The sequence below is a fragment of the Coloeus monedula genome (assembly GCF_965178545.1).
Source record: "Coloeus monedula genome assembly, chromosome: 10".
NCBI lineage: Eukaryota > Metazoa > Chordata > Aves > Passeriformes > Corvidae > Coloeus > Coloeus monedula.
Genome location: NC_138790.1, coordinates 3,572,709 through 3,597,165, shown reverse-complemented (window position 1 = coordinate 3,597,165; position 24,457 = coordinate 3,572,709). Strand labels below are relative to the sequence as shown.

At 39.8% G+C, this 24,457-nt stretch overlaps 1 protein-coding gene across 3 annotated transcripts in view; it reads right to left on the bottom strand.

Annotated features, from left to right (window-relative positions):
* Nucleotides 1–2,175: 2,175 nt before the first annotated feature.
* UGGT1 (UDP-glucose glycoprotein glucosyltransferase 1) overlaps nt 2,176–24,457 on the bottom strand; it is a 39,471-nt gene continuing 17,189 nt past the window's right edge. Inside the window, exons 17-41 of one of the 3 annotated variants that reach the window (XM_082287890.1) lie at nt 23,954–24,085; nt 22,384–22,548; nt 22,070–22,190; nt 21,235–21,333; nt 19,876–19,899; nt 19,233–19,327; nt 18,391–18,597; nt 17,664–17,795; nt 16,553–16,683; nt 15,103–15,198; nt 14,676–14,778; nt 14,137–14,216; nt 13,486–13,675; nt 11,625–11,783; nt 9,827–9,912; nt 9,415–9,499; nt 8,322–8,410; nt 7,741–7,845; nt 7,077–7,161; nt 6,318–6,500; nt 4,970–5,130; nt 4,368–4,482; nt 4,006–4,122; nt 3,548–3,707; nt 2,176–3,125 (exon numbers count right to left, since the gene is read on the bottom strand). In XM_082287890.1, coding sequence (XP_082144016.1) covers nt 3,100–3,125; nt 3,548–3,707; nt 4,006–4,122; nt 4,368–4,482; nt 4,970–5,130; nt 6,318–6,500; nt 7,077–7,161; nt 7,741–7,845; nt 8,322–8,410; nt 9,415–9,499; nt 9,827–9,912; nt 11,625–11,783; nt 13,486–13,675; nt 14,137–14,216; nt 14,676–14,778; nt 15,103–15,198; nt 16,553–16,683; nt 17,664–17,795; nt 18,391–18,597; nt 19,233–19,327; nt 19,876–19,899; nt 21,235–21,333; nt 22,070–22,190; nt 22,384–22,548; nt 23,954–24,085 — 2,946 coding nt within the window. In that variant the 3' untranslated portion in view covers nt 2,176–3,099. Of the gene's footprint in view, nt 3,126–3,547; nt 3,708–4,005; nt 4,123–4,367; nt 4,483–4,969; nt 5,131–6,317; nt 6,548–7,076; nt 7,162–7,740; nt 7,846–8,321; nt 8,411–9,414; nt 9,500–9,826; nt 9,913–11,624; nt 11,784–13,485; nt 13,676–14,136; nt 14,217–14,675; nt 14,779–15,102; nt 15,199–16,552; nt 16,684–17,663; nt 17,796–18,390; nt 18,598–19,232; nt 19,328–19,875; nt 19,900–21,234; nt 21,334–22,069; nt 22,191–22,383; nt 22,549–23,953; nt 24,086–24,457 lie in introns of those variants that run through there. The other 2 variants (XM_082287891.1, XM_082287892.1) reach the window with 2 other exon arrangements.

The window sequence follows — 24,457 nt, the reverse complement described above, 5'->3', positions numbered from 1 at the left end:
TGCTTCTTTCATTTTCTTTATAACCCCATATAGCTGAAAGAAGGAGAAATCCTAAAGTCTTATTTCTTTGCTATTTGCTTTTTAGTAAGGCAGTGAAATCTTCCTTTTAAAATAAAAGTACAGAGCATTTCTCAAGTGTGAACTCCACACCAAGAGGTTGAGCTGCTTGTAGCCAGAGATGGGAACAACATCATCAGTTTGCCACAGAAAGGGCTTTTCTAGGCTGAGGGATCCAAAATTACACTGTGCCCTCTGCAATCCCCATTTTCTAATTATCATCAGTCTTACTAGTTACAGGACCAGGCCATCAGTGATGTGATCAGCAGCAGCTCTATTTCATTAAGCATCTCACTCTGAGATGCTTTCTAGATGGGGGTGACAAACTATTTGTCTTTCAAGGCCCCATTGAGCATCTAAGAGCAAACATATGCACAGATCCAAAAGAAGTGGTTATTCTCTTTTTGATTGTTATTTTTGGGTGGAAATGAATAGTGGCTTCTCAGGAAAAATGGGAATAGTTCACATTCAGAATGATCAGTACCATGTGCATTTTGTATTGTACTTGTGAACAGCTACAGGACTCTTATGAGTCCTGCAAGGGTATAGAACCTCACAGTATGTTTCTGGTTTCTTTCTGTATCAGTTGTGAGTTAGGTAACTTTTATTTCTTTATAAAAACTGAAGAGCATGGCGTCTGTTAACTAGAGGCAACAAAAATATCCTCCAGAGCCAGCTAGATTTTATAATTTCAAAAAAAAAGGATGCAGTGTGGGTGTTCAAGTACATACATTAACTATCAGAATGAAGGTGTAGAACTAAAAAAAAAAAATCTGTAACTGACATTTAATTTAGAAGTATTTTCTTATTTGACACACCATTGTAAAGGTGTTGAATTTAAGAGGTTGCTTTACTCTCAGTCTTGTGGCTCTGAATATAATTTGGGGGAAAAAAAGAAGCCAAATCTGGTTCTAGATAGGAAAGGGCCTTGTTTCATGGAAAGCTGCTCTTATTCTGAAGGCTTGGGCACATTCTTTCCCCATCCATCCCTGGAGGGAATGGTGGTGTACAGCTGCTGCCCACTTCTTCCTGTGCCACTCCACGTGCTCCAGCAAGGCTGAAGTGCTTTGTAGCTGAACACAGAAAGGACAATCTTACCTGTGCTGTATTAGCTGTTTAATTTGGTGGCAGGCACATTGTTTTTTACACTAGGAAAAAGTCCTTCTACTGTAAGTCTGCTTCTCCTTAAGTGGAACAGTTCTGATGGCAAGCATAAGGCACCTCACCTGTAATTTCCAGAGCCACCAGACAGACTATCTCAATTTAAAACCCCCCAAAAGTGGGAAATACCTAAGCTAATAAACTCTGTAAGGCTGCTCTCCAGCTCCCCATGTTTGCACAGCTTCTTCTGGGGAGAGGTGGATTATAAACTCTCCCAAACCTTGCCAGAACTCCCCACCTTTGATAGCCACAAGGGCATGTGCAGCACTACAGGCCAGCAGGGCAAGCCAGCTGAGCTGAGGGACCCTGGGCACTGCTCTTAATGTGCTTTTTAAAGAGTTTGGGCCCTCCCTTGAGCTGGCTGGAGAAGAGCTGCATTTTCTCTTAAGTCACACTACTGAACAGTTTAAACACTACAACTGAAGTCTTCTTTCAGATTCCTCCAAAACTAAACAGGATTTATAACACAGTAATTCCAGAGGAATATCTTAAATCAGGATTATCAGTGGGTTGAAGGTCTTACAGCACAAAACATTCACCTGTATAAAAACATGGGAGGCACAAAAACCAAAAAAGTTTGGATTTCTCAAGATGCATAGGTAACTATATTTTGTACTAGCAATCTCCTTTTAGTTCCTTTATTTCAACTCTTCACCTCCTCAGTGTTACCAGGAGCAGACTATTAATCCTACAGAATGAGGGAAATAGGGTTTGAGGGTTTTCTTTAATTGGTATGTTCATAGTACAGAACTATGGCAGCAGCATCTTTAAAAATGAAGACATGAATATGAATGATAAAACTAGCCCAGGGTAATTAATCCTTGCAAGAAGAGACCTTCTTGTCTATGCACAGAATGAAAGCAAATGCAAGTGAAATATCCAGAAACCCCAAGATCAAATTAAGACTAATGTGTGCAAGGAAAAAGGATGATCAAAGGACTGAGTGGGAGCTAAAGCTTAAGACCTAGGAGCTCTGAAGTTTTTATTGATGTGACAACATCGCTGTTTGAAGAAAAATAAAGTTAATGAAATTTACATGATGATAAACTTCCAAGCTTCCACAGATTTTTCATAAACAAAAAAACATTCATGAATCAGTGAACCACAGCAAGAGTAAGGCCCTACCAGTTTTGCAGACTGATTTACACTTGGAGCAGGAGGAAGGGAGGGCACTTTGATTCAAGTCATATAGGCTAGGATGAATTCAGCTGCCAAATTCCGTGTTCTGCTCACTTTGTAAGCTTAGGCATTTGGATGGGCATTTAAATAGATTGTGGTAGCTTTACATTAAGCCAAACCATCAAAAGTTGGGCAATACATGAAGACAGGAACTAGAAAATCAAAATAATGCTGGTTTTGTAACAAAATCAAGGGCAGACTGAACCAAATCCAAGAAGTATTTTCAATTGTTTGAAAACCTGAAGATGAAACAGTGTCCCAAATTCAAGGCATAATTTAGAGCCTTATAATGTTACCTGGAAAAATTATGTCCATCAGATGAGGTTAGGACGTATGTCTGCAATTCCCAGACTCTCAAGTTAGATCTGAGGCCAACAGGAGCTTCATCAGTGGTGGAGGCAGCAACAGCTGAAGGAACAGGCTGTGGCTTTTCCGGTGGATTGTGAAGTTTTGTTTCTGAAACACTAAATTCCATCATGGGGTCTTTCATCTCCACCACAGGTGCAAAAAAACCCCAGTAATGCTAATTCCAGCAATCCAGATCCTATTTCATATGCAGAAATTAACCCAAAGGCAAGTAATAGAAATGCATACATCATCCCATTCAATTATTCAGCAGTTTTGCAGACATACCGGAAAAAACCTAGCTTTCAATATAAAAATTGTCTATGAAAAAGTCTAACTTGAATTTGTCTCCATGGATCATAATTCCACATGTGCTGCTGGATCTGTAAAAGAGGAGAGAACAAAGAGCACTCAGTTTCAGTTGCCTCAATTGGCAGATTGGTTTGAAAATCAGTACAGCCTCCCAAGGCTTGCCCCTTGCAAGGTACCAGTGCCTGAAGAACAATTCTCAGCCACGGTGTGTAGCAGCCCTTCTTTAAGGGTTAAGATAAGGCCAAGCTCATAAAATTGCAGGAACAGTGAGGGTCTTTTACAGAACTGGAACAAGTCTGCTCTCTGACTTTCAGAATTAGGTTAAATTACACCAGCCTCACTCAGCAAAGGTCCTTCCATCCCATTACACTCCCCGATGATTGAACAGGCCCTAATTCAGTGCTGTGCATGGTACAAGCTCACAGTGAGGGAGCACACAGCACCACACCAACAGGTATGGAGGAAGTCACAGAAGCACAGAAGCAGAGATTACCATGTGTGTGTTGTCCTGGCATCTTAGCTGGTGTTCCCATTTCTTTTTCCTTCTGGAAATGACTCTGGAGCAGTTTGATTTCTTGATCGTAGTCCTGCCATTCTGGAACTATCCGCATGGCTGCCTGCAGCTTGGGCTCTTTGGTCATTGGGTTGTTACACTGCAGACAGAACAGACAAGCTACAAAAGGTTTCTGCACTCAGCTTCCCTCTGCAGGGATTAATCTGCTGGTGGTGAACAACATGTGCCTGTACTTCAGCTAGAGAACAGTGCAAAGTCTCTTTCCAAATTCATAACAATGCCACTGCTCCAGGTAAGAGAAATACAGAAGCTAACAGAAGAAACTCAAATGCTGAAAACATGCAAGTACTGATACAGGCTGAGGTAGGGAAGTGCCTCTAAAACTGGTTGCTGTATTTTAATGTGATGTAAGAGTGAGGGAATCATCCTGCACTCACCAGATCAATGGTTTTCGCTCTCTTCTTCGAGGAATCGTCACACCACGTTTCACACCACAGCCACTCCTGGGGGAGGGACTTAATTGGTACCTGGTGGATCATGTTGTTTGGCAAATCCTGTTGTGCAAAATAAAGAGTTAGTAGCTGTTTCCACAGGGTGCAGCGTGGGAGGAGCAACCCCCCTCCCAAACCAACAGTAATTCTGAAGGTTAACTTCTGTAAGAGTTTTCTTTTTCCCCAATGCAAATATAAAGTGATGAATCAACACTTCATCCCATTCCAAACAAAGTCCTTTGGAAAAATCCCAAGTCCCAACCTGACACCATCACCCAATAAACCAAAACAAACACAATAAAACACACCTGATCAAGGTTGGACAGACTGTTTGGATCCTGACTAAGACCCTGATATTGTCCTCTGAGTCGATCTCCAGCTGCTATCTTTCTGAACTTCTTCAGATCCACAACATATAGAGCACTATGTGGAGATGATGCAATCAGTAATGACATTTCACTGGGGATCATTGACTGCAGCCCCACTAGAACCCCTGAGACACAATACCCTAAAACAATCTCACAGTGGCAGCACATCAGATGATCCATTACAAGGCAGGAAAGCCGCTCTAACAAGGTCATGGCACGTACAAAAAAGAGTTTTCAACAAATCTATCTTAGCTTTGCTGTCATGCAGTCCCTGTTCCAACGTTTGTTATTAACAAAGGAAGATGTCTGTTAGATAACACTTCAGGTCTTCATCTGTAAAAGTTGTAGCATACTGAAAATAACTTCAGTGTCCCTAGTGCTTACAAGGGACCATAGGCCATGGAACCTTTAAGAGGCAACAGTTAGCAAAAAGTGGTTCATACAGGGCTCTATACTTCAGCTAGTTTTCTGCTAAGTCTAAGTAGCAACAAAAACTTTACCCCTCTATTTTGAAAAAAAAAAAAATAGTAATTCTTCAATACCTGATGTGGTATTTTCTTCCAGCTAAATGACTTGCCCAGTATCCTGATTTCCAGAACCTGTAGCCATCCATTTCCCTTCGGCTGTCACAGAAGGGAGTATATCCATAAGGAGCACCGTCGAGATTGAAATCTCTCAATTCTTTTAGATCTGTGCGCACAATCTGAAGGGAAAGGACATTTTATTCTGATTTCTAGGAGCCTACCATGGCTTATTTGGAAATGCTGTACAGGATTTAATTCCAACTGAGCAAACAGCTAAAGGAAGAATTACCTGATATATGTGGCAGTCTTTGGCATTATGTGTATGTAGTACAAAAACACAGCACAAAAGGTGTTGTCTCCCTGCCCTTAGAGCTGAAGCAAATAAAATAGAGCTTCAAATAAGCTGGTAGGGGTTGGTTTGACAGCTGAAGAGCAAAACAGTTTCTTAAGCAGCAAGAATTCTCACTATACATGAACTCTACTGTGATTCTTGGTATCCCTTCCTCTCAGTTTGCAGAGCCTCCAGGGAAGAAAGCTTTTTAATCTCTTTTTGACACAGATGTGGCAGTAGCACTACTTTAAAAATGCCACTCTGATGGGAAAAAAATGCCTTAATATCTCTCACAAACAGAGAAACAAACTGTCTAAAATGACAACAGAGTAGCTGGAAATCTCTCCTAACTGATACTTCAGCTTAAGTTAGACCTGGCATGGGACCACACTGTACATATGCCAAAACCCCCAAGGCAGCTCACACTCACTTGTTGATGATCTGTACTTCTCAGTTCCATGTGTATTTTTGATAGAGTACTTTTGGCAGTTCTCACTGTGCGTGTTTTCTGCACTTTCCACCCGTTGAGGAGTGAGGACACACAAAGCCTTCCAGTCCTGTTTGCCTTGCAACAGGACATGGCCTCATGCCCAAAGGATTTGCCTTCTCCTCCTCTGAAAGCCACTCAGATGTGGCCAAGCTAAAAGCAGGGGCCTGGGAAGGTAGAGTGGTTGGTGACTAAGGAAAATACTGTCTGTGGTAAGTGATCTGCAGGCTGGGAGAACAGACTGAACTGGAAAAATGGAAATGTGAAATAAGAATCTATTTGGCAAACTAGCTGGAATCACAGTGAGTGAGTGAGGAACCAGACAACAGCAAAAGACAGGCCAACAAATCCAATCTTGTGGAAACAGGCACAAAACCCAGCCCTCACTGAAGCATGCAATAATTACAGAATCAACCTCCAGTCATGCCTATGAAGGGCTCAAACTTGCAACCCTTCCAACAATACAGAAATTGTATTCAGGAATTTATTATTAAAAAAAAAAAGAGAAAGAAAAAAAGAGAAGATCAAATAACTCCAGCCTGTGTTACCTGATCAGCATCCACAAACAGGATTTTATCAACAGCTAATGGGAAGAGCACATCTAGAAAGAGGATCTTGTAACCCCAGATGATGCGCTGCTTCTCTGTTTGTTGGTGCAGCCAGCGTGGCCATTTATACTGGACAAGCTCATACTGGAAATTATACTTCTTGGCCATGTATGGGATGAACTCCTGCAGAGGGAGGGGAAAAAAGCAGCTTATCTCAGTTCTTTGTTCCTCTGCAGGAAAAAGAAAAGCACATTACAAGAGACAGACTTCAGTCTAAGGCATCAAACATCAGAAAATGAAATACCACAAAGAAAATTGTTAATTCACACAAAAGACTTGAGCCCCAAGCTGAACAGTCAATACAAATTGTAAAGCCAACTATCCTGAGACAACTAAATATTTCAGCATCTTTGTCCACACAGTTCCTAATGAGCCATTTTACAGTGATCCACAGATGAGTCTAAAAGAATGCACTACTCAAATCACAAAAATTCACAGATGGGACAATTATTTAGGGGTGTACAAAGCAGTGTAAGTGGGAGCATGCAAAATGACAGAAGAGCATTGGGAGAATGTTTTTTACTAGAAAAACTTGGCCCACTGTCACATCAGCTGACATTCTCATCTGTGAGGCTTTCTCCAACTTTGGGTGAGTACACGTTTGGCCAAGCAATGCTGGTACAGCATTGGGAAGGGAGGGGGAAGCAGCTTGTGGTATCTTTCCCCCACCACCAAATAAATTCCTAATTAGTAACAAACCTTGAATGTAGGTGATAAGTAGTTCTTCAGAAACCAAAACTTTAAAGGAGTCTTGGTATGTTTCAGCACAGACAACATCATTATGCTGTCAAAAGGAAAAAAATAAAACAGTTACAGGAACAAGTGGCAACCACAAAAGATGAGCTGTGTAATAGATTACAAATTGCTGGGCTACATGATTAAACTATTTGCAGTTGTGTGTCAGGTTACTGAACTTCACACATAAAGAAAAAGTGGGCAGCTTCAGCCTATTGTAAATTGCTTCATTTGATCTAAAAAATCACTAAACCCCCAACATCTATATATCTTAACTAGTCAGAGAATATACAACCTGTTGGCTTTCACAGTCCTTTGAGAACAACAGAAGTTCAGATGCTTTCCAAAGCAACTGTGACTTATTCTGTAACTTCTTAACAATACATTGGCTACATTGTAGTGAGAAAATTTAGGGCAGCAACACACCAGCTATTAAACCAAGTCTATTTTTAACTCATGAATGCTATGCAGACAAAAGTTCCTATGACACAGTAGAGGCAGATTCTAGTGGACTTCTGAAGCATTGAAAAAGTGGGGTTTTTTATACTCTTGCAGATTGTAACCTTTTTCCTTGTGCAAAGCAGGACAATACCATTTGGCACACTGGGATTAGGAATTCTCCACTAACCGTAGGAATCTTTCATATAGGTGTCCTGAAGCCACAGAGAATATATTTAGTACATCATCTTTATCCTGTTTCACATCTTCATTCTTTTGTCCTCCTGTGAATCCCCTGAAAGGAAAACCATGGTTATATGAAGGACAAGATAGGAAGGGCCAGCTCTATAGGAAAGGCTGCAAATACAGAAAATGGCTACAGTTTTGGTTTAATATAGTTGGTCTGTGGGCTTTTGGTGTCATTCCCTGCTGACCAGGGCATCTTCCCCAAGGCAGAGTGCTGTGCACATGGACAGGGAAGGTCCAAGAGCTCACAGATGAACACCTTTTGATTGAGAGAGCACTGGCTGAGGTGCAGGTCCCGGGAAGGAACAATGTTTTCAGGCTCCCAAGTAGCAGGGGGACTAAGGGAAGGCAAAAGCAGGTGCAAAGCAGGAATCCAGATCTCTAGAAACAGAGGAGTCCAATGAATGACAGCCCTAAATTCAGGCAGTCTTAACAGACAGCTGTGGAATTTCACAGACATAATGGTATTGCCAAATAGTTTTCCAGTTTCAAGAGACTTGCAGGTTATCATTTAATTAGTTTTACCATTTGAGAGATTCCCAAAATCCAGATTCATTCTCATTGGTGCCGTCACTTAGTAGATCTTCATTCATCATATCAAACTTTTTCTGAACCTGTGAAGCATAACATGGCTTTAGTGAGTGGAACCACATATGGGGCAAATAGCTATGGAATGTTATCCTGACACTGGTTCTGGTTTTACCCACTTGACTTACATCCCATGAGCTGCCAGGTAACCTAAGCTGTCTGGGAAAACAGCTCAGTAATGAACTGACTTTTTCCTAACAGATAAAAAGGAGCTTTTAGACACCATGTTAGTCTGGACAGTTAAAATGCTTTTCTAAGAGATGTTTAGTGAGCAACTTCGATGATGGTGACTGGCAAAGAAAATCCTTCAAGGAAACCAACACCCCCCACTCCTCAAAAAAACCCCGAAAAATCAACACACCAATTCCACCACTCTCTAAGTGGTATAATTGGCCACTGAGACTCCAAAGCAGATACACAGACAAGACAGTGAATGGGGAAAACATCCCAAAATTAGTCCAGCACAAGCAAATGGTGTCAGGTGTGAACTGGCTGTGTTATAGCCATCACTTATCCAGCAGTCATTCTCCTTAAACTTCTCAGCTATGGCATTACCTGATAGGCAACCCAAAGAGACAGGAGATTAGTAATTTACCATTTTTTTCTTTTTTAAAATGTATTCTCACCTAGTGTGTGTCAGAGTGACAGAAAATGTCTTGCCAAATGAATAAAATTTATCTGTAACAGATAAAATGCTGGCTCAATGGACACGCTGAATGTTTATTACTAGACATATACAGGACATACAAAACTGCTTTTTCTTGAAGTTATAAGCACAACTGAGTCAGGAAAACGTGAGTATTATTGTATCTCAGGGACATACACAAGGAACAGGACTTACATGACATTCTCTCCTGTATCAAAAACTCAAGTCTACAGGTGATGCTCTCTCCTCCTGACACTGTGAGCTGTGTGCACACTGCCTTAAGTGCATGCTCGTGGGAAGGGAGCATCAGGCCTTAATCCAAGTTTCTCCCCCACTGTTGGTCAAACAGTCTGCTTTAAGAACATCCCTAGTTTTTAAACTCACCTTCACTTTGATAATTTTGCTCTTGAAGTTATTGAGAACAACAATAACTTCATTTGCTTCAGGCGGAGAGTCTGTGCCATCGTGGCTGAAAATAGAGCAAGATACTGACTTTTACTACAAAGCAGAAATACATTCTTTATTTCTTCTGCTCATTTTTATACATTTGTTAAGCCTCAGCATTGCAAAACGGGTTTGAGACATGATAAAGAAACAAATACATCTATTTGAACACACTTAATGGGGTTTTAAATTAATTAATTTCACCTTGCATAACATAAGTTCAGCATGAAATGTAATTTGCTGTTTAATTTGCTGTTCAGGTCACCACACTTTGGGAACCATTAGATTACAATGCCTACCTACTTCTGAAGTTTCACAAGAAAAAGACTGAAGTAATCTTATCCTGACCTACCTGTAGATCCTGTAAATATCTTCAGATCTGCCTTTTCTCAGTCTTAGAGTCCATGCACCAGGATTGGCTTTTAACTGGAAGTAGCCCTGTAAAGTGAAAAGAATATTTGGCAGTTTCCAGAAAATGCAAATGCAGAAAAATTAGCTTTAAAGTTACGTGTTTTGACTCACTGTTTTCTATCTAAAATATTATTTGCAAGCCCATTGATTAACATAACCTTAAGGCTTTAAACCCAGAGAACAGGAGAAAAGCCCCAGAAATTATTACATTCAAAACTGTTGGGTTTTCCCTAAGAGACAAAAGCTTGAAAAGGTCTGGTATTATTTTTTAGATCAAAGTCTTCATTGCCCTGACAGGAACAGTGCAAACTCCAAGACTTTTCCTGCAAAAGGTTGCCTTCATCAAGGAGTGAAGGAATTTCAAAACACTGATTTGTAATTATACAACAAAATCTAAAGGAATTCTGAAGCTCTACAGAGTGGTATTTCATCTACAGCAGGAAGCAGTACCACAATTTACACCTTACAAGATACCTCTTCTACAGAGCTTAAAAAATTACAAGTGAAATTCAAATATTGTGTTCAATTCCTTTTAAGCTTCAGATTCCAGATCTGAGTATTTTCCTCTGTGATTTAGATCATTACACCTACAGAAGATACAAGCAACTGTAGAGATGCTTTAGTGCCCCATTCAGTTTTGTACTGTGGCTTCAAATGCTTGCAGGTCCTGTGTGAGCCAGTCTGCTTTAAAAAGAAAATTTTAAAATATTTTTTAAAAAGCACAGGGCGTGTTCCTGGTCTCTTCATGCACAGACACTTTGGTAGAGCTAATTAGGAAAAGGACACATCTGAGCCATTAAGCTCTACTGCCCAACATAATCAGACAATGTGATGTCATGTAAAATAAGGGACATCTTTCTTTCTACAGTAAGAAATACTGCATCATTCTAGGATATACTCTGGCTAAGAAAAGGCACAAATTGAAAATGAGTAAAAATTCTAAAATAAGTATTTTGCACCAGTGAATATTTTTTCCTTGTTTTTATTTTAATTCATTTAAATAAATGTAATACCTTAAAAAATTTAAAGATTTAAAAAAACAAAACAAAACAACAAAAACCCACAAGAGGTGATTTACTTCAGTTTTTCACTAACATTACATAACAAGAAAATATTCCAGTGGCTAACTTCCTCTGCTGTAATTTCAGTCCAGCACCTCTCTGATGGCCCAGGGTGAGAACAGACACACCCCCTTATGTGGTGACATTACAAAAGCAGCTGCAGGGAACAATCATACACTTCAATTTCCAGCACCTTTTCTCAACTAAAATAAGCAAATCCCATTCTTTCCCACTTCCTTTATTTTCTACAATGTCAGCTATTCTTGCTGACTCTCTCCATTTATGCCGTAGATCTCCTGAAGAAATGGGTCCCAAAATGAGACAGCCTGAGGCTCACAGCACCAGAGTGGATGGCCCAAGGAGTACCCTGTCTCAGGAAAACAACTGTCTGAGCTTCCCTTAGGAATACTGGCAGCATTTAAAGATATTCCAGAGACCCTTCTCAGCCAGCTGAAGGGAAAGGAGCACATCTTGAAAAAGGTGAGAGAGAGAGTACGAAGCTTCAGACATCAGTGTGAGGAGTGATGTGGTTCTGATGTATTTGCAAGCAGCTGTGGAGTGCAAGATACACCAGATACCCACAGCCACATGCTAGAGAACAGCCAGTGGTTAATGGCAGTGGCTGTGCTGACTGGATGAACACCAGTTAGCTGCTGCCAGCTCCAGCAGAACGCTTACCAAGTTGGCCATAACGATGGTATCAACGATGACAGGGCTGGCTGAAGTCCCCAGTGTAAACTGGAGTCCCCGAGGTGGCTGCCCAGTTGTAATGTCATAGCAGTGTCCTTCCAGCAGCAGGTACTCCAGTTCATACTCTGCAGCTACAACACTGTCCACCTGTAAGGAGCAGATACTGCTGACTGCAGCACTAGCTCTAAAGTGCCGACTTCTAGTCATTCAGGTACTCTCTAGAATAGCCATAGTCATTAAAAAACAATTTTACCAGAGTAATTTTATTATTAAACAAATACCTAGAAAGCCTCAAAGAGCTCAGCTCCTTCAAGTGACAAACTTCACACAAATATTGTTAAGAGTGGCCCAGACCAAAAGAATTTGGATCTCAACATATGCTAGAATAAGAAAAGGGGAGGATTGTTGCTCTATTCCACAATTTATTTTTTTTTAACATTTACTGGAGAATGTAGTTGGCATATCATAGAAAGTATATGATGGGATCCAGGATTTTGACTGTAAATCTGTTTAAAGCTGGTCTCACCTACTATTAGCTTTGTTTGCTCTGCATTACCCTTACAGTGCACTAGGGTACTGTCAGGAAACACCCATTCCTTTCTTTCTACACTGAACAAAGGTGGCAAGAAAAGAGAAAAGAAAATATAGAACAACAAAAAAAAAAAGAAAAAAAAGAAAAAAAAAAAACCCACAGCCCCAAAAGACTTGGGTCCCTACCAGGCCAAATTCAGATGTAGCCTGAGGACAGTACATAAGCAGAATGTTAGTTTAATCCCACAAAGCATCTCCTCTCATTTGCACATCCAAAATGACAGTTTAATTGCTACAGCACCAACAGACTGCACATTGGGAACTGGAAATGGTGCACCTGCAAAAGTAAAGCTGCTGTTTATTTGGAAGCTCAGGAATGCACTTTGAATGCCTGAAGCATTTAATCACCCTCTCTCTCAGGCTTTCAATTAAACTAAGGGGCAGGCATGGAAATCAGAGGCTTGACATGTAATACCAGTGGTTTATTTATGGCTTTACAGTTAGGTTAAGAGATGAAAAGCAAAAACTCCTAAACCAAAACACACTAAACCAAAACCCAAACCATAAAACACCAAATTTCCTAGATTTCTGACTAACTAGTACAGGATTATGAATACCAGATATACCAAAATACCATACCATATTTCCAAACAATATTAGAGAGATGCAGAAATAAGAGGGGGCTAATAATACAGTGATCAGTGAGAAGGGGACCCACATTTGTAATGCCTACAAGGCTGTAAAGACTGCCACTTTTCCAGAGGCCTGTTTGTAAAGGCTCTGACAGTCTCATTACACATACAGCAGACAGGCTTTTCCTTATTTCTCCCTCTGGATGTGGGGCAGCACTGCCCAGATCCACAGTCTAACAGTGTGACTCTAGGTCTGTTCAAGCAGCAGTAAGCTCCTGAACCCACAGCCACTGAGTGGATTTCTGCTGCATGATTTTACTGCTGCATTGATACTGGATGTCCTTCTATCAACCACAGGAGTCTTTGCCAGTTAACAAAAACTGTGAAAACAAGTAGCTAAAACCAGCTTGGTGGCTTCTAGGAGCAAGGGAAAGGACCTGCTTCAAGACTAGGGTGTTTTTGAACCTCTGGGTCAGGCATCCATGAGTAATTGAGAACAGCAGTCTTGCTGTCAGGGAGCTTATGCTTCCCCTCCTAGAAAATCTTTAGAGGTCTGCAAATGCAGTAATATCCACAGCTGTATGTTTATTGGCAATTTAAAATTCTGCATTTCTTTCCCATAAAAAAATAAGCCCTGGAAAAACACAACCATTTAAATGCAGTAGGAACATGATGATTTCTCTTACCTCCTCTAAGAAAATATTGTCAAGGTCATATGGGGTTCTAACAGACTCCACCATCCAACTCTCAGGAGTATTTAAGTTCAGAGTGAACAGTGGAGACTGGGGCATATCTAAAAACTTGGCAATTGGTCCTGGAGCAAAGTTATTCTCTGCTGTGAAAGAAATCTCTGGCTCCAAAACATAGCGGTAAAAGCTGAAATTTCAGAAAGAAAATGTTAGAATATGTATCTGCCAAAATTTGTTAATATTTCACTCTCATTCTATTTGCAGATGGCATCAGCTTTCCTTGACCTCTAATGTCTCCAAGGCTTTGTCCAAAGTAACACAGGTTGTGTTAACCTTAGGATAGGTCAGAATTTCGGTCTTGAAGGACCAAACAAGACTGTGCAAGGCTCAACCATTAAGATTAGTAAGTTATTTAATTTTATATAAATATTAAAAAAAGAATTAAAAGCACCCAACTTGTAAAACAGCAGAATTACTTCACGCCATCCACAAATTCCCAGATTCTCTGTGGGAAATGATGCTATTACATAAATGAGCTCAAAGCAGTTATTGAGACTTCCTATGGGACAGCTGACCATGCTTCTGTGCTTGCACATTCCAACAGGCTTCTCTCTCTCTCCACCCCCCTTCTATCATGGAACTGCTTACCTTTTCAGTGGCATGTCAGAAAGTTTAGACTGGCAGTTCATAAACACTCTCAGGTTCATATTTATCAATTGGTTCAAAACCTAAAGTAAGGAGAAAGAGACATCCCTTAAGATGCTAATGAGGAGAGCTGACCACTTTTATAGACAGGACCTCAGGGTGGCATGTTACATGCTCATTCCCAATCCTCCCTCCTTGTGATTTGCTTTACCACCCCTCCCCCTCCTTATTAATTGGTGTTTTTAAGAACAGTTACCTGCTCCTCATATTTCAGGCATTCTTTTTGGCATGCTGAGACTTTCCTCAAGAACACAGTCACTGCAAACTAAGCTGTTAGAGCAGTGAAGCTAAAAGCTCTCTGGACAATACCTGAACATGATCTTGTTAGTGCATAGTGCAGCCTCATTAGTATTTCCACTGATAAATGTACTGTGAAACTCAGACACACTATTAGAAAGCCACTGGTCACCACACAGTCAAAGAGGAAGACAAACATTCCAAAATGACAGAATTTGATGTTGCTTACAACCCTGCCTACGTACCAAAAGTAACGGAGCAAGTCTTTGAGCATCTCTGGTCACAGGATCAACAATAGCCACAACATCAAAGTATGTCTCCCCCTCTTTTGGTCTCAGTTTAACTGCACTAAATGGAAGAAAATACAATTTTAAAGTACCAAAAATATGGATAAACACCTGAAATGCACAACAACCCACTGCTGTCCATCTCATTCTGAACTGAAATTACTTCCTAAATGCTGTGCACCTTCTGAAACTAGAGAAAAAAAAATAGGTATATAGATGTATGTTTATAGAGATAGGTAGAGAGATAAAATTAATTTCTGGAATCTTCCTGAAAACTCTTGAGGACTTTCCTATTGCTACTTAAGATTTTTTTTTTAATTAAATGCAACACAGAACAATGGGAAAGTTAAAAGACACAGAAAAGCATTGTTCAGCAATTCTATACCTGTATCGTTCTTCAAAAAAATGATACTCAATCCTTGCCTCTCCTTTTGGCTGAGCAGAAAGAAGAGCATCCACTTTCATTACCAAGTCACTTGCCCTGAAAAGAAGGAAAAGAGAAAGGCTTGCAGATATCCAAAAAAATGCCTGTTCTTACCACATTTGTGCCAGGCTGCAGCAGAAGAGAAGGCAAACAGAACCCAGATACCCAAACACTTCTACTACCTCTCTACAGAGGCTCTGAAGAAGTAAACATATTTAAGGGTTAACCCACAGTAATTTAAACTGGTTGCAGCCTTGTTACTGAATATACCAAAGGATTTAACTCTAACAAATATAGAACAGTTGCTTTTTTGGGGTCAACCATGTTACAGGCACTGCATTCCCAATCTTCCCCAACCACTCAGACCTGAAAGCCATTCAGATCAAACCCTTGTTTCAGTGCTCTTCCCATCTTACACTGCAACTCTGAGCACTAGGAAGCAATCCTGTAAGTAGAGAAATTTTTGAGAGGGGTCCTATCACAAAAGATAATTACTTTTGACTACTTCTTACTTTTTAGTATTCCCATAAATTTTCAGTCTAGTATTTTAAGAATATATTCAATCTTAAAGGTGTAAAACCTCTTGAAAGTTCAATGAATACTGATTTGTACATCACACCTTTGCCAAGAAGCAAAACTGTAACCCACAGGTCTGTCAGCTTTTCCTGAATTGACTGTCTCAGAGATTTACAGTGACAGCTGTTTGAATTGTTCATACCAAACTCACAAGCCTGGTGAATTCCACTAATTTCCACAGTGCTTTCCAATGCAGCATATAATTTCAAGTTTTTGAAAAACCTTGGCAGCATTCAAATAAACAAAAAGAAACCCCAAACCCATTGCTCTGTGCAAAACTAGCCTATGTTCAAACTATGCCCTCTTCCACCACCCCAACACCCAATGGATGCAGAAGTGCTTGGAATACTGTTAAAACCTGTTCTGCTGGGATCCAGAATCACACAACATTTCTGCAGAACAGACTTCATGTTTAACTTACTTGACCAGCCCTTAACAGTCAAGCAGCATCACAGAAAAATGTGATGGTGGAAATGTATGGTAGAAACCATCTCCACAGCTGTGTGCTCCCACACACAAACATGCACCTACAGGGGCCTCCTGTTCTTCTGAACTTCAACATGACTTTCTTTTGATTAGTTCTTAATTACTCTGCTTTGTGCAGTAACTATCTAGAACTTTCCTTTCCTTACCTCTGTCTCTTTTCCCAATTTTTTTTCTTTGAAGTTAAACACAGTTTACAGGATTCCCATAGTACTGATGGGGAAATGTATCACTAAAATAATTTTTATGTTGATAGGCCAAGCAGCACTTAAATGAATTGCAAATCAGATTCAGAAATTCGTGTTACCAAGAGTCCCAGCACTTCTCTCTGAGCCTCCTTATGTTTACTTACAGATCTTCTTCAAATCCCAGCTGCTGAATCTGAGATTTGATTTTCTGTCCCGATGTCTTTAGTATGATATTTTCAAGCAGATGAAAATCATCCTGATTGAACATCTCTCCATCCTCTAATGGGCCAATAATCTACCAAAAAAAAAAAAAAGAAAAAAAAAGAAAAAAAAAAAGCGCAGAATCAGCATTATTAGGTAAAGGCTACACTGAAAAAAAATTCAAAGATGTATTAAATAAATACTCCAGCCCAGTCTCAGTGGAAGCCAACTGTTTAGGCTGGTATTAATGTCAGTGGCAGCAGAGTTTAACAGGTAAATCTAATTATTTAGAGCCAAGAGTCCCAGACTAAGGAATAAAATACACACTTAAAATTTTCACTGGGTCAGGCACATTAAATTATACATGAAGTACTACATCTGGAAGGGGCAGTAGAATACCAGGCCAATTCTAATAGTCCAGCAAGACTCCAGCAAATCTCCCTCCTGCAGCCTTCAGAAGCTTAAAAGCTATCTAGACAAGTCTTGCTATTTTGCTAATGAGAAAAATAGAATACAACAACTCATCACCTGAGATTTTTAACCCATTGAAATATACAGCAACCACTGGGACCTGCATGGGTTTTTTCCTAACTAGAAACAGATGACAAAAGAAAACCCAATGCTGTACACAGCTGGGTTTCATTATTTACAGTGAAATGCTATTGTAACATCATTTACCTCATCTCAGGGAAACTACAATAAAAACAGATGGTAGAAAAGACCAAGGCACCTTGGTCAGGGCAAAATACAGCATCATTTTGCCCAGTAAACTGAAGCAGCATAATCTGGCAAATTTATCATCCCCTTCTACCCCTGGACTCAATTCACTGCCAGCATGAAAGCAACTTTGTTATTGAGAGACCTGAATTTGTACCCAACACCAACAACTAACTGCTCACAGTAAAAAGAAAAGGGCACACAGGTGTGAATAAATCAAACTGGAAGTGGTCCTAAAGAGTGCTGAGACCTAGAAAAGGCTGACACTCCTGTGCCTGATCCCCAGACTCTGCTGCTCAGGATCTGCTTCTTTCTCATATGTGGAGTATCTCTCTCACTGTCTGTTGATCATCTCACCCGTCCATTGCTGATCACAGCCCTCTGCCCCTTCTTCAGCTTTAGAACATCTCTGCAATAAATAGCATGGGACAGAACAAAATCCACCTTGGGAGATTCAAAGGCTTCTTTGAAAATATTGGTATCCATGCCCTAAAAGAAAAGAATACTTGACATTGAAATAGGAAGAAAACTAGATCTCTGCACACTTTTTAAAAGACACCTTTTTGTTTCCATTGAAGAACATCTTCATATCTTGCTAAAATTGATCCCTGGCCCCCTTTTCTTTGTGGTCTTAAACCTAGTTCTTGCTTGTCACCTTCACACTATCCCAACTTCTGCTGCAAAGGGCCACAGCTACTTAGACGAGTTCCAATCTTCCCAAGTTTTTAAAATCTACTTTGAGAAATGCACTTGTATTTTTTTCCCAGCCTTAAAAGAAGAAATTATTCTCTTAACCACCCAAGAAACAGCTGACTCCCTTAAATAGATCCCTGCACCCATGCTCCTTTTCACTTTTCCAAGTTACGTAGCTTTGATGTGTGTGAGGATTTACTTTATGTTTAGATGGATCATTATATTTAGGTAAGCCCTTCAGAGAGTAAAAAAAAAAAACAAACTAGCAAACCCAACAGTGTTACTTTTCTCTGCTCCTGCACCTTCTGCATATGAATAAACTACACTATAAAATTCATTTGAGGAACAAGTAAAGCACCCTCCCCATGCAAATGCCAACAGACGTGCCTACCCCAACAGCAAATTCCAAGATGTCAGCTCCTGCCTCCAGTGCCTTCACAGTTTCTTCTTTTGCCATCTTGGTGATGAAGTTCTTGGCATTATTTGAGGTTTGTGTCTGCAAAGCTGCCCATATGGCTTTAGCTACAATGGTATTCTGGCTGTTGGGGTCTTCACTCGGATTATTAATCATGCTAATTCGAACATTGTTGCTGGATTTCTGTGTTTAACAAAACAGGTAATGGGAAAGTTTAAAATTTCAGATGTAACAAATATGTAATAAACACTACAGCAAAAGCTTTGCCTTTCTTAACCAGAATACCAGATTCCAAACTGGGTAAATAACAGCACAGGGTTAAAATGATGAATTAACTAATGTAACATCAAGCATTTAGCTTACACAGAGGCACCACTGGGACAGCAATCTTCTATATAACCCTGTGCTACCTAAGAGATCCAGGACTATGACCACCACTCAGAGTCTGGCAAACCAATGATTTAGCTGTAAGCTGTGCATTTTTGTGTTTCAATTATCCTCCCAGAACCAATGGGATGGAGCAGAGAGCAATGCCCATGTTCATCTCCAAACCAAACCACAGATATTTCAGTTTAACACCACGGGCTTAAAAGAACATTTATTGTGTTGGCATAGTGCCAAAAGGCCATTCTGTCCTAGCTTAAGATCAGCAGTGTTCTAGTCCCTACAAAAAAGATGAGGCTGGAAATTAGAGACCCTGAAGGGAGAACCAATCTCTCCAGGTCATACCACAGGAAGGTGCACAACTTGTGTTTTACAACCCTCTACCAAGCGCTTTGTTAGCACTGCTAAGCCATTTCAATGAAAACATTACCTACCTGATGTTTAATGGCATCATACAACAACTGCCTCCCTGAAGGTTTATCAAAATCACCAACAATCCAAAAAGTAACTGGTCTAACAAAGGAATCATCTGCAATTATTACAAAAAAAAAAAAAAAAAAAAAGGAGAAATTTGAGGGTGAAGGGAAGGCAAACTTCATTTTTTTCCTCATTTGGAGGTAAACTATGACACACATGCAAAGACTTCAAAAGAAGTAAAATTCCATAAGAAAGCTACGGATGAACCAAAGCCATAAAGCCTGGCAAGACAAAATTAATAGCATTGGTATATTAGTCTTTATTAGGTCATTCAGAAAACCCATGTGGGACAGCATGCATTGCTCTTTCTAAGCTGGATTCTTTTAGTATCTTTGTTTGTTTGTTACCTTTCCAATTGCAAATTATAAAGAAACATATATATAACTTGCAGATTCCAGCTGGGGCTGGAATCCAACAGACACACCACTTCTCTGTATGGAAGCTGTTAGTTTACAAAATCAGTTTTGTATAAAGACAAAAGTGCTGCAGCAATCACGCATTTCAACAGCTTCCTTCACTGCCTGCTGGTTCTAAAGCCAGTGTTAAAAAGGAACCAGAAAATTCCCAGAACAATATAAGAAATGCCAAAGCATGAGTTACCATAGATCTCCTTGGAAGACATTCCTGGTCAAAGAGCAGAAAGGAAAGGGAAAAAGGAGAGACACATTAATAATCTGATGGTAATCCCAATGTGTATCAAGAAGCTGCAGCGCTGTACTGGGCATAACTGAATCACTACAGTTCAGATCCAACAGCAACAAGTTTGTGCTAATTTTATTGGAAGAAGCCTGGACTTTTTCTTCCCCTCAAACAGATGGATGCTTGATTTTCATGCTACAGCATTAGTTATACTACATATTACCAGTTTCATACTGTAGGGTGAGGGCATCACTCTGAAGACTGTTTACAAATGCTGCCATGCCACTGTGCTGTTATCTTCCCTCTTTAAAAACCAGCAAGGCAGTGCTCTATCAGTGCTGGTGCTGAGCCAGCAACACATATAACTTCTCTACTACTTTAGAAAATAAATGTGGTACAGCATTACTGTAGTCAGAGAGCAGTTATTAAATATCTTAAGTGGCAGAAGAGGCCATGACCAAAAAATGTCAAGCCATGGAATTGCAAATTAATGCACTTTCCAACAAGCATGCCGAGGTGTGGATTTAATTAATGCTCTACACAAGAAACTTGTTCAAATCCAAGTGACTGAACATGAATGAAGAGCAGGCACGAGACAGAAAGAGCAATGGGAGCATTTCAGGTAATGCACACGGATGGCAGTGGCTGGAGACAGTACCATGGAAACTTGGGACAGTCTAGTAAAGACAAGAGCCAGGAACAGGAGGAACTGGGTCAAATGACAGCAGCTGATTTCTGGTATCTAACTGAAATGGATATAGGAAATACCTGATGATGTCTGGTTAGACCTGATTAGGCTCTGCACTATGTCTGTGCATGTATTTCCTACTCTCGAGAGGTACAGCCGAGTTTTAACATTTTTATGTGCAACTGTGACAATACTGCCATTGGAAAAGCAATACAGGCACTGGAGCAATAAAAACTGCACTGACCATGTTAGGTGATGTCTTTTACAACAGGCAGTTAGAATTTTCTTCTGAATCCATGTAACTTTTAGCAATTTTGAATTACGAGACAGAGACCTAAAACCCCTTTTATATTTTTCTAGTCATTTGCTTACACTGCTGCATTTCTGGGGATCACTTGCAGTACAGCAAGAGCAGTTTGGGTGGGACTTCATTATTCAGTAAATGGTTGGGCTGGGTTTAGAGAGGGGAACATTCTTGTTCGATGTAGATGTCATGTCTTGTAAAAAAAAATCTTTAACAGACTGTGCCATTACCCACAGGCCTGACAAGGCTCTGTGTGTGAAGAACTGCACATATGCTTGGAAACACACATAAAAGCAGATTTGGATTCAGAATCCACCACAGATGTTACCTTTCTTTGTTAAGTAGGTCATGCTGTTTGCAACAGCAGCTGTCTTATCTTTAGAATCCAATGTGGTAAATCGAGCAAAGTCATCCACAAAATAGTTATCTGAGGGAGAGAACAAGTATTAGATGCCAAAGCAACTACCACACGTAAAATAAAAATAAAATCACTGCTGTTACCAGAACATTAAGAACACATCCCATTTTGCTTCTTGTGATACTGCTTATGTCTCATTTTCCCTGTTAATATATAGGCTGAGAAATGAATTTTGCTGTCTCACAAGTTACATTAATAACTACACTGCATATTTGATAGGCAGAAGTCAGCTGAAAGAATTGCCCAAGTGTCACTTAGTTGGCATTAGTATATGTAAATAATATACACTGAAAAATCCACTGTGTCAGTATTTTGCAAGCAACTCAAAAAAGGCACCTGTAATGTCACTGTACTGCAGTCACTGTATTGGGTGTTCAAACATTTAGCAATGGAACATTTTGCTAAATCTGAAGTAATTCCAGAGATGACTGTCGACCCTGCTCAAAAGAAGGTCAGAACTAAGAAACAATCTGATGCTTTATGCATCAAATGACTGTTCTTGGCCTTTTGCAGCATTACTAATTTCTCAACTTCACCTTAACCCCTTAAGGTGTGTATAAAATCAAAACAAATTCCCATTTTGAAAATCAGTAGACATTTAATGTTGTACATAACATCTGCCCTGCACCAGGGCTGGGTCATCACTGGGGGTGCTGTTAATGCTTTGCCACTAGAGTTTTCCACTGCAACAACAAGTCTTTCACTCAGACATTTCAGGTTTAACACAAATAAAAGCATCCCTTACTCATTCCTGTCAGATCTAGGTACTCTCTGTCAGACCTTAGGATTCTTGAGTTAATTCTTGGAACAACATTAGGCTGGTTCATGATATACTCAACCACATCTTGGTCATTAGATAGTTCACCCTGAAGGAAAGAAGAAAGAAGCATTATTTGTTACTTCCCATATAAAATTACCTTACATAACTTAAAAAAATAAAAAAAAAGCCAAAAGCAATTATGAAAGTTAAGTTGTCTTGTATAATATGTAGCCAGGGACTTGAGAATCTGTTTTGCCAAACCTAGTTTCTCTCAAGCCACAGCCAACCTCAGCACCCACCAGGTATACAGCTCGCTGGAAGATGCTTGTGGTTTCCAGGATTTTGTGCATGGTCACAGTTTCCAGGTCATCAGGATCCAGCTGATCTTTTTGGAAAGGCATTCCATTGAACAGCACCACAGGGAGAGGGCCTACACCCGTTTGCTCATAGTAAGCCCTTGCTGCCTAAAGACAGAAACAGAAGCAGCTTTAGCACATCAGCCCTTTGCCACCAAGGTTCCTAAGAAGCTGTGCAATACCCACAGGTCTGTTTTAAACACACCCAGGATTCTTACAGCTTCTGTTAGATACAGACAAAGTTAATTTGACGCAGTGCATAAGACACTTTCTGTATCTTACATGCACAAGACACCCTTGACTTTCAGAGTTTCAAAGCAAAAAAAGTTACTCCATGATACAGAAGTGCAAAATACTCCATTAAGTTCATCTTGTAAATTAATTCCAATGAGCACTTCCTGGTAGTAGCAAAAGATGCACAACAGGAAACATGACTTTGCCTGTGGAAGCAAACGCAATGCAAGCAGTGATAGCTGTAACATGACACAGGGTAGAGAATTTTTTTATTTTTTTAAGAATGTGTTTCTTAAACCTGTAAGAAGACAGTTACTTGTGAGGCAGGGAGTTATTCTGTCAAGACAAATTTCCCTGTTTCATGTCACCACTGCAAAATGCACTGTCACTGAATGATACTCTGTTAGAAGTTAACTAGGTTCTGCTGGTTAGAGGTTCTGGTTGAGGCCTCTCCACTCATACAGAAATGCCTGTCTTGCTTTCATGGATTGTCATTTCCTTAAAATGTTTTTCTCTTCACTATCTTACACTGGAAGAGCCATATGCATAAGAGCCTATTTGCTGTAACCCTGACTGCATTCCTTACATTTACAGATGTAGGCAGCATCACGTGCGTTACAGAGCTACTGGAGACACCATTTTCATTTGTTTCAGAACAACAAAAAGCAAGAAACATCCCACTATAGAACTTCAGATCAAATCTGCTTCATCTCACATATAACTGGTTCAATAGTGATTTGCCCTCCTAATTTTCACCATACAGAAAAGCATCAGCCCTAAAAATGACTTCAAGAATTATTTGCAGAAATTTGTTGGATGTCTTGCTATAGAAAAGTCATTTTGAATTCATAATCATGGCTTTATCTCACACAGTATTCAAACACTGATTCAGAAGCCCCACACTGATCCCTCCCAATGTTAAGCCTCTTGGTTTTTTCATGAGTCATTCCATCACCTTGATTTTTTTGCAAACACTTTTAAACTCTACTGAAGTCTGCATTCCGTAATGAAAGCATGACTTATGAGTCACAAGAAAGCTATCTTGGTTCTTTACATAGAGATTTTTTAAATATATATATTACATTATATGTATTATGTATGTTACATAAAGCTTGTGCTGAACATAAACAGTAAAGTATTACTAGAAGTCCCCAATGTGGTAACAAAATAGTTACCTGGTTGGTAAGAGAACTGGATCAAGAAATTGTATGTAATTATATTTTCAAAACTGTTGCAGCAAAAGAAGTGGAAAAGAAAGCTCTATTTCATGAATTCTTACCTTTCTGTTTTGATCATAGGCAGAATCAATTCCCAGAATGCTGTTGACTTCCACATAGGGATACTGCTTCTCAAGAACACTAACAACATGTTCCACTTTGAGCTGGTCTCCTGTTTTTACTTTGTTATATATCTGAAAGGGGAATACAAGTTTACAGCTGCAACTGTAGAGCCTCTGTCCTTATCAAAGGTAAGCTGACTTTGTCACCTCTATTACAATAGTTATAATAAGGCATTAACAGCCAGACTGCAAAACTTATATTTATCAGCTGCAACAGCTCCTAAGCACTTGTAGCCCTTAGAAGTTTCTTGCTATACCTTGTAGTCATCCCAGTGAGATTGGAAGAAGTTAAATATATATTTCTTTAAGTAGTAACTTGTATCTTTAGTTAGAAAAGGTATCTGAGGAGGAAAAATAGTGCTCTGGGGAAAAAAGCCTCAAATAAAGCATATCCAAGGAGCTACCTTCCCTTCAGAACTTGGGATATGCTTATGAACAATACAA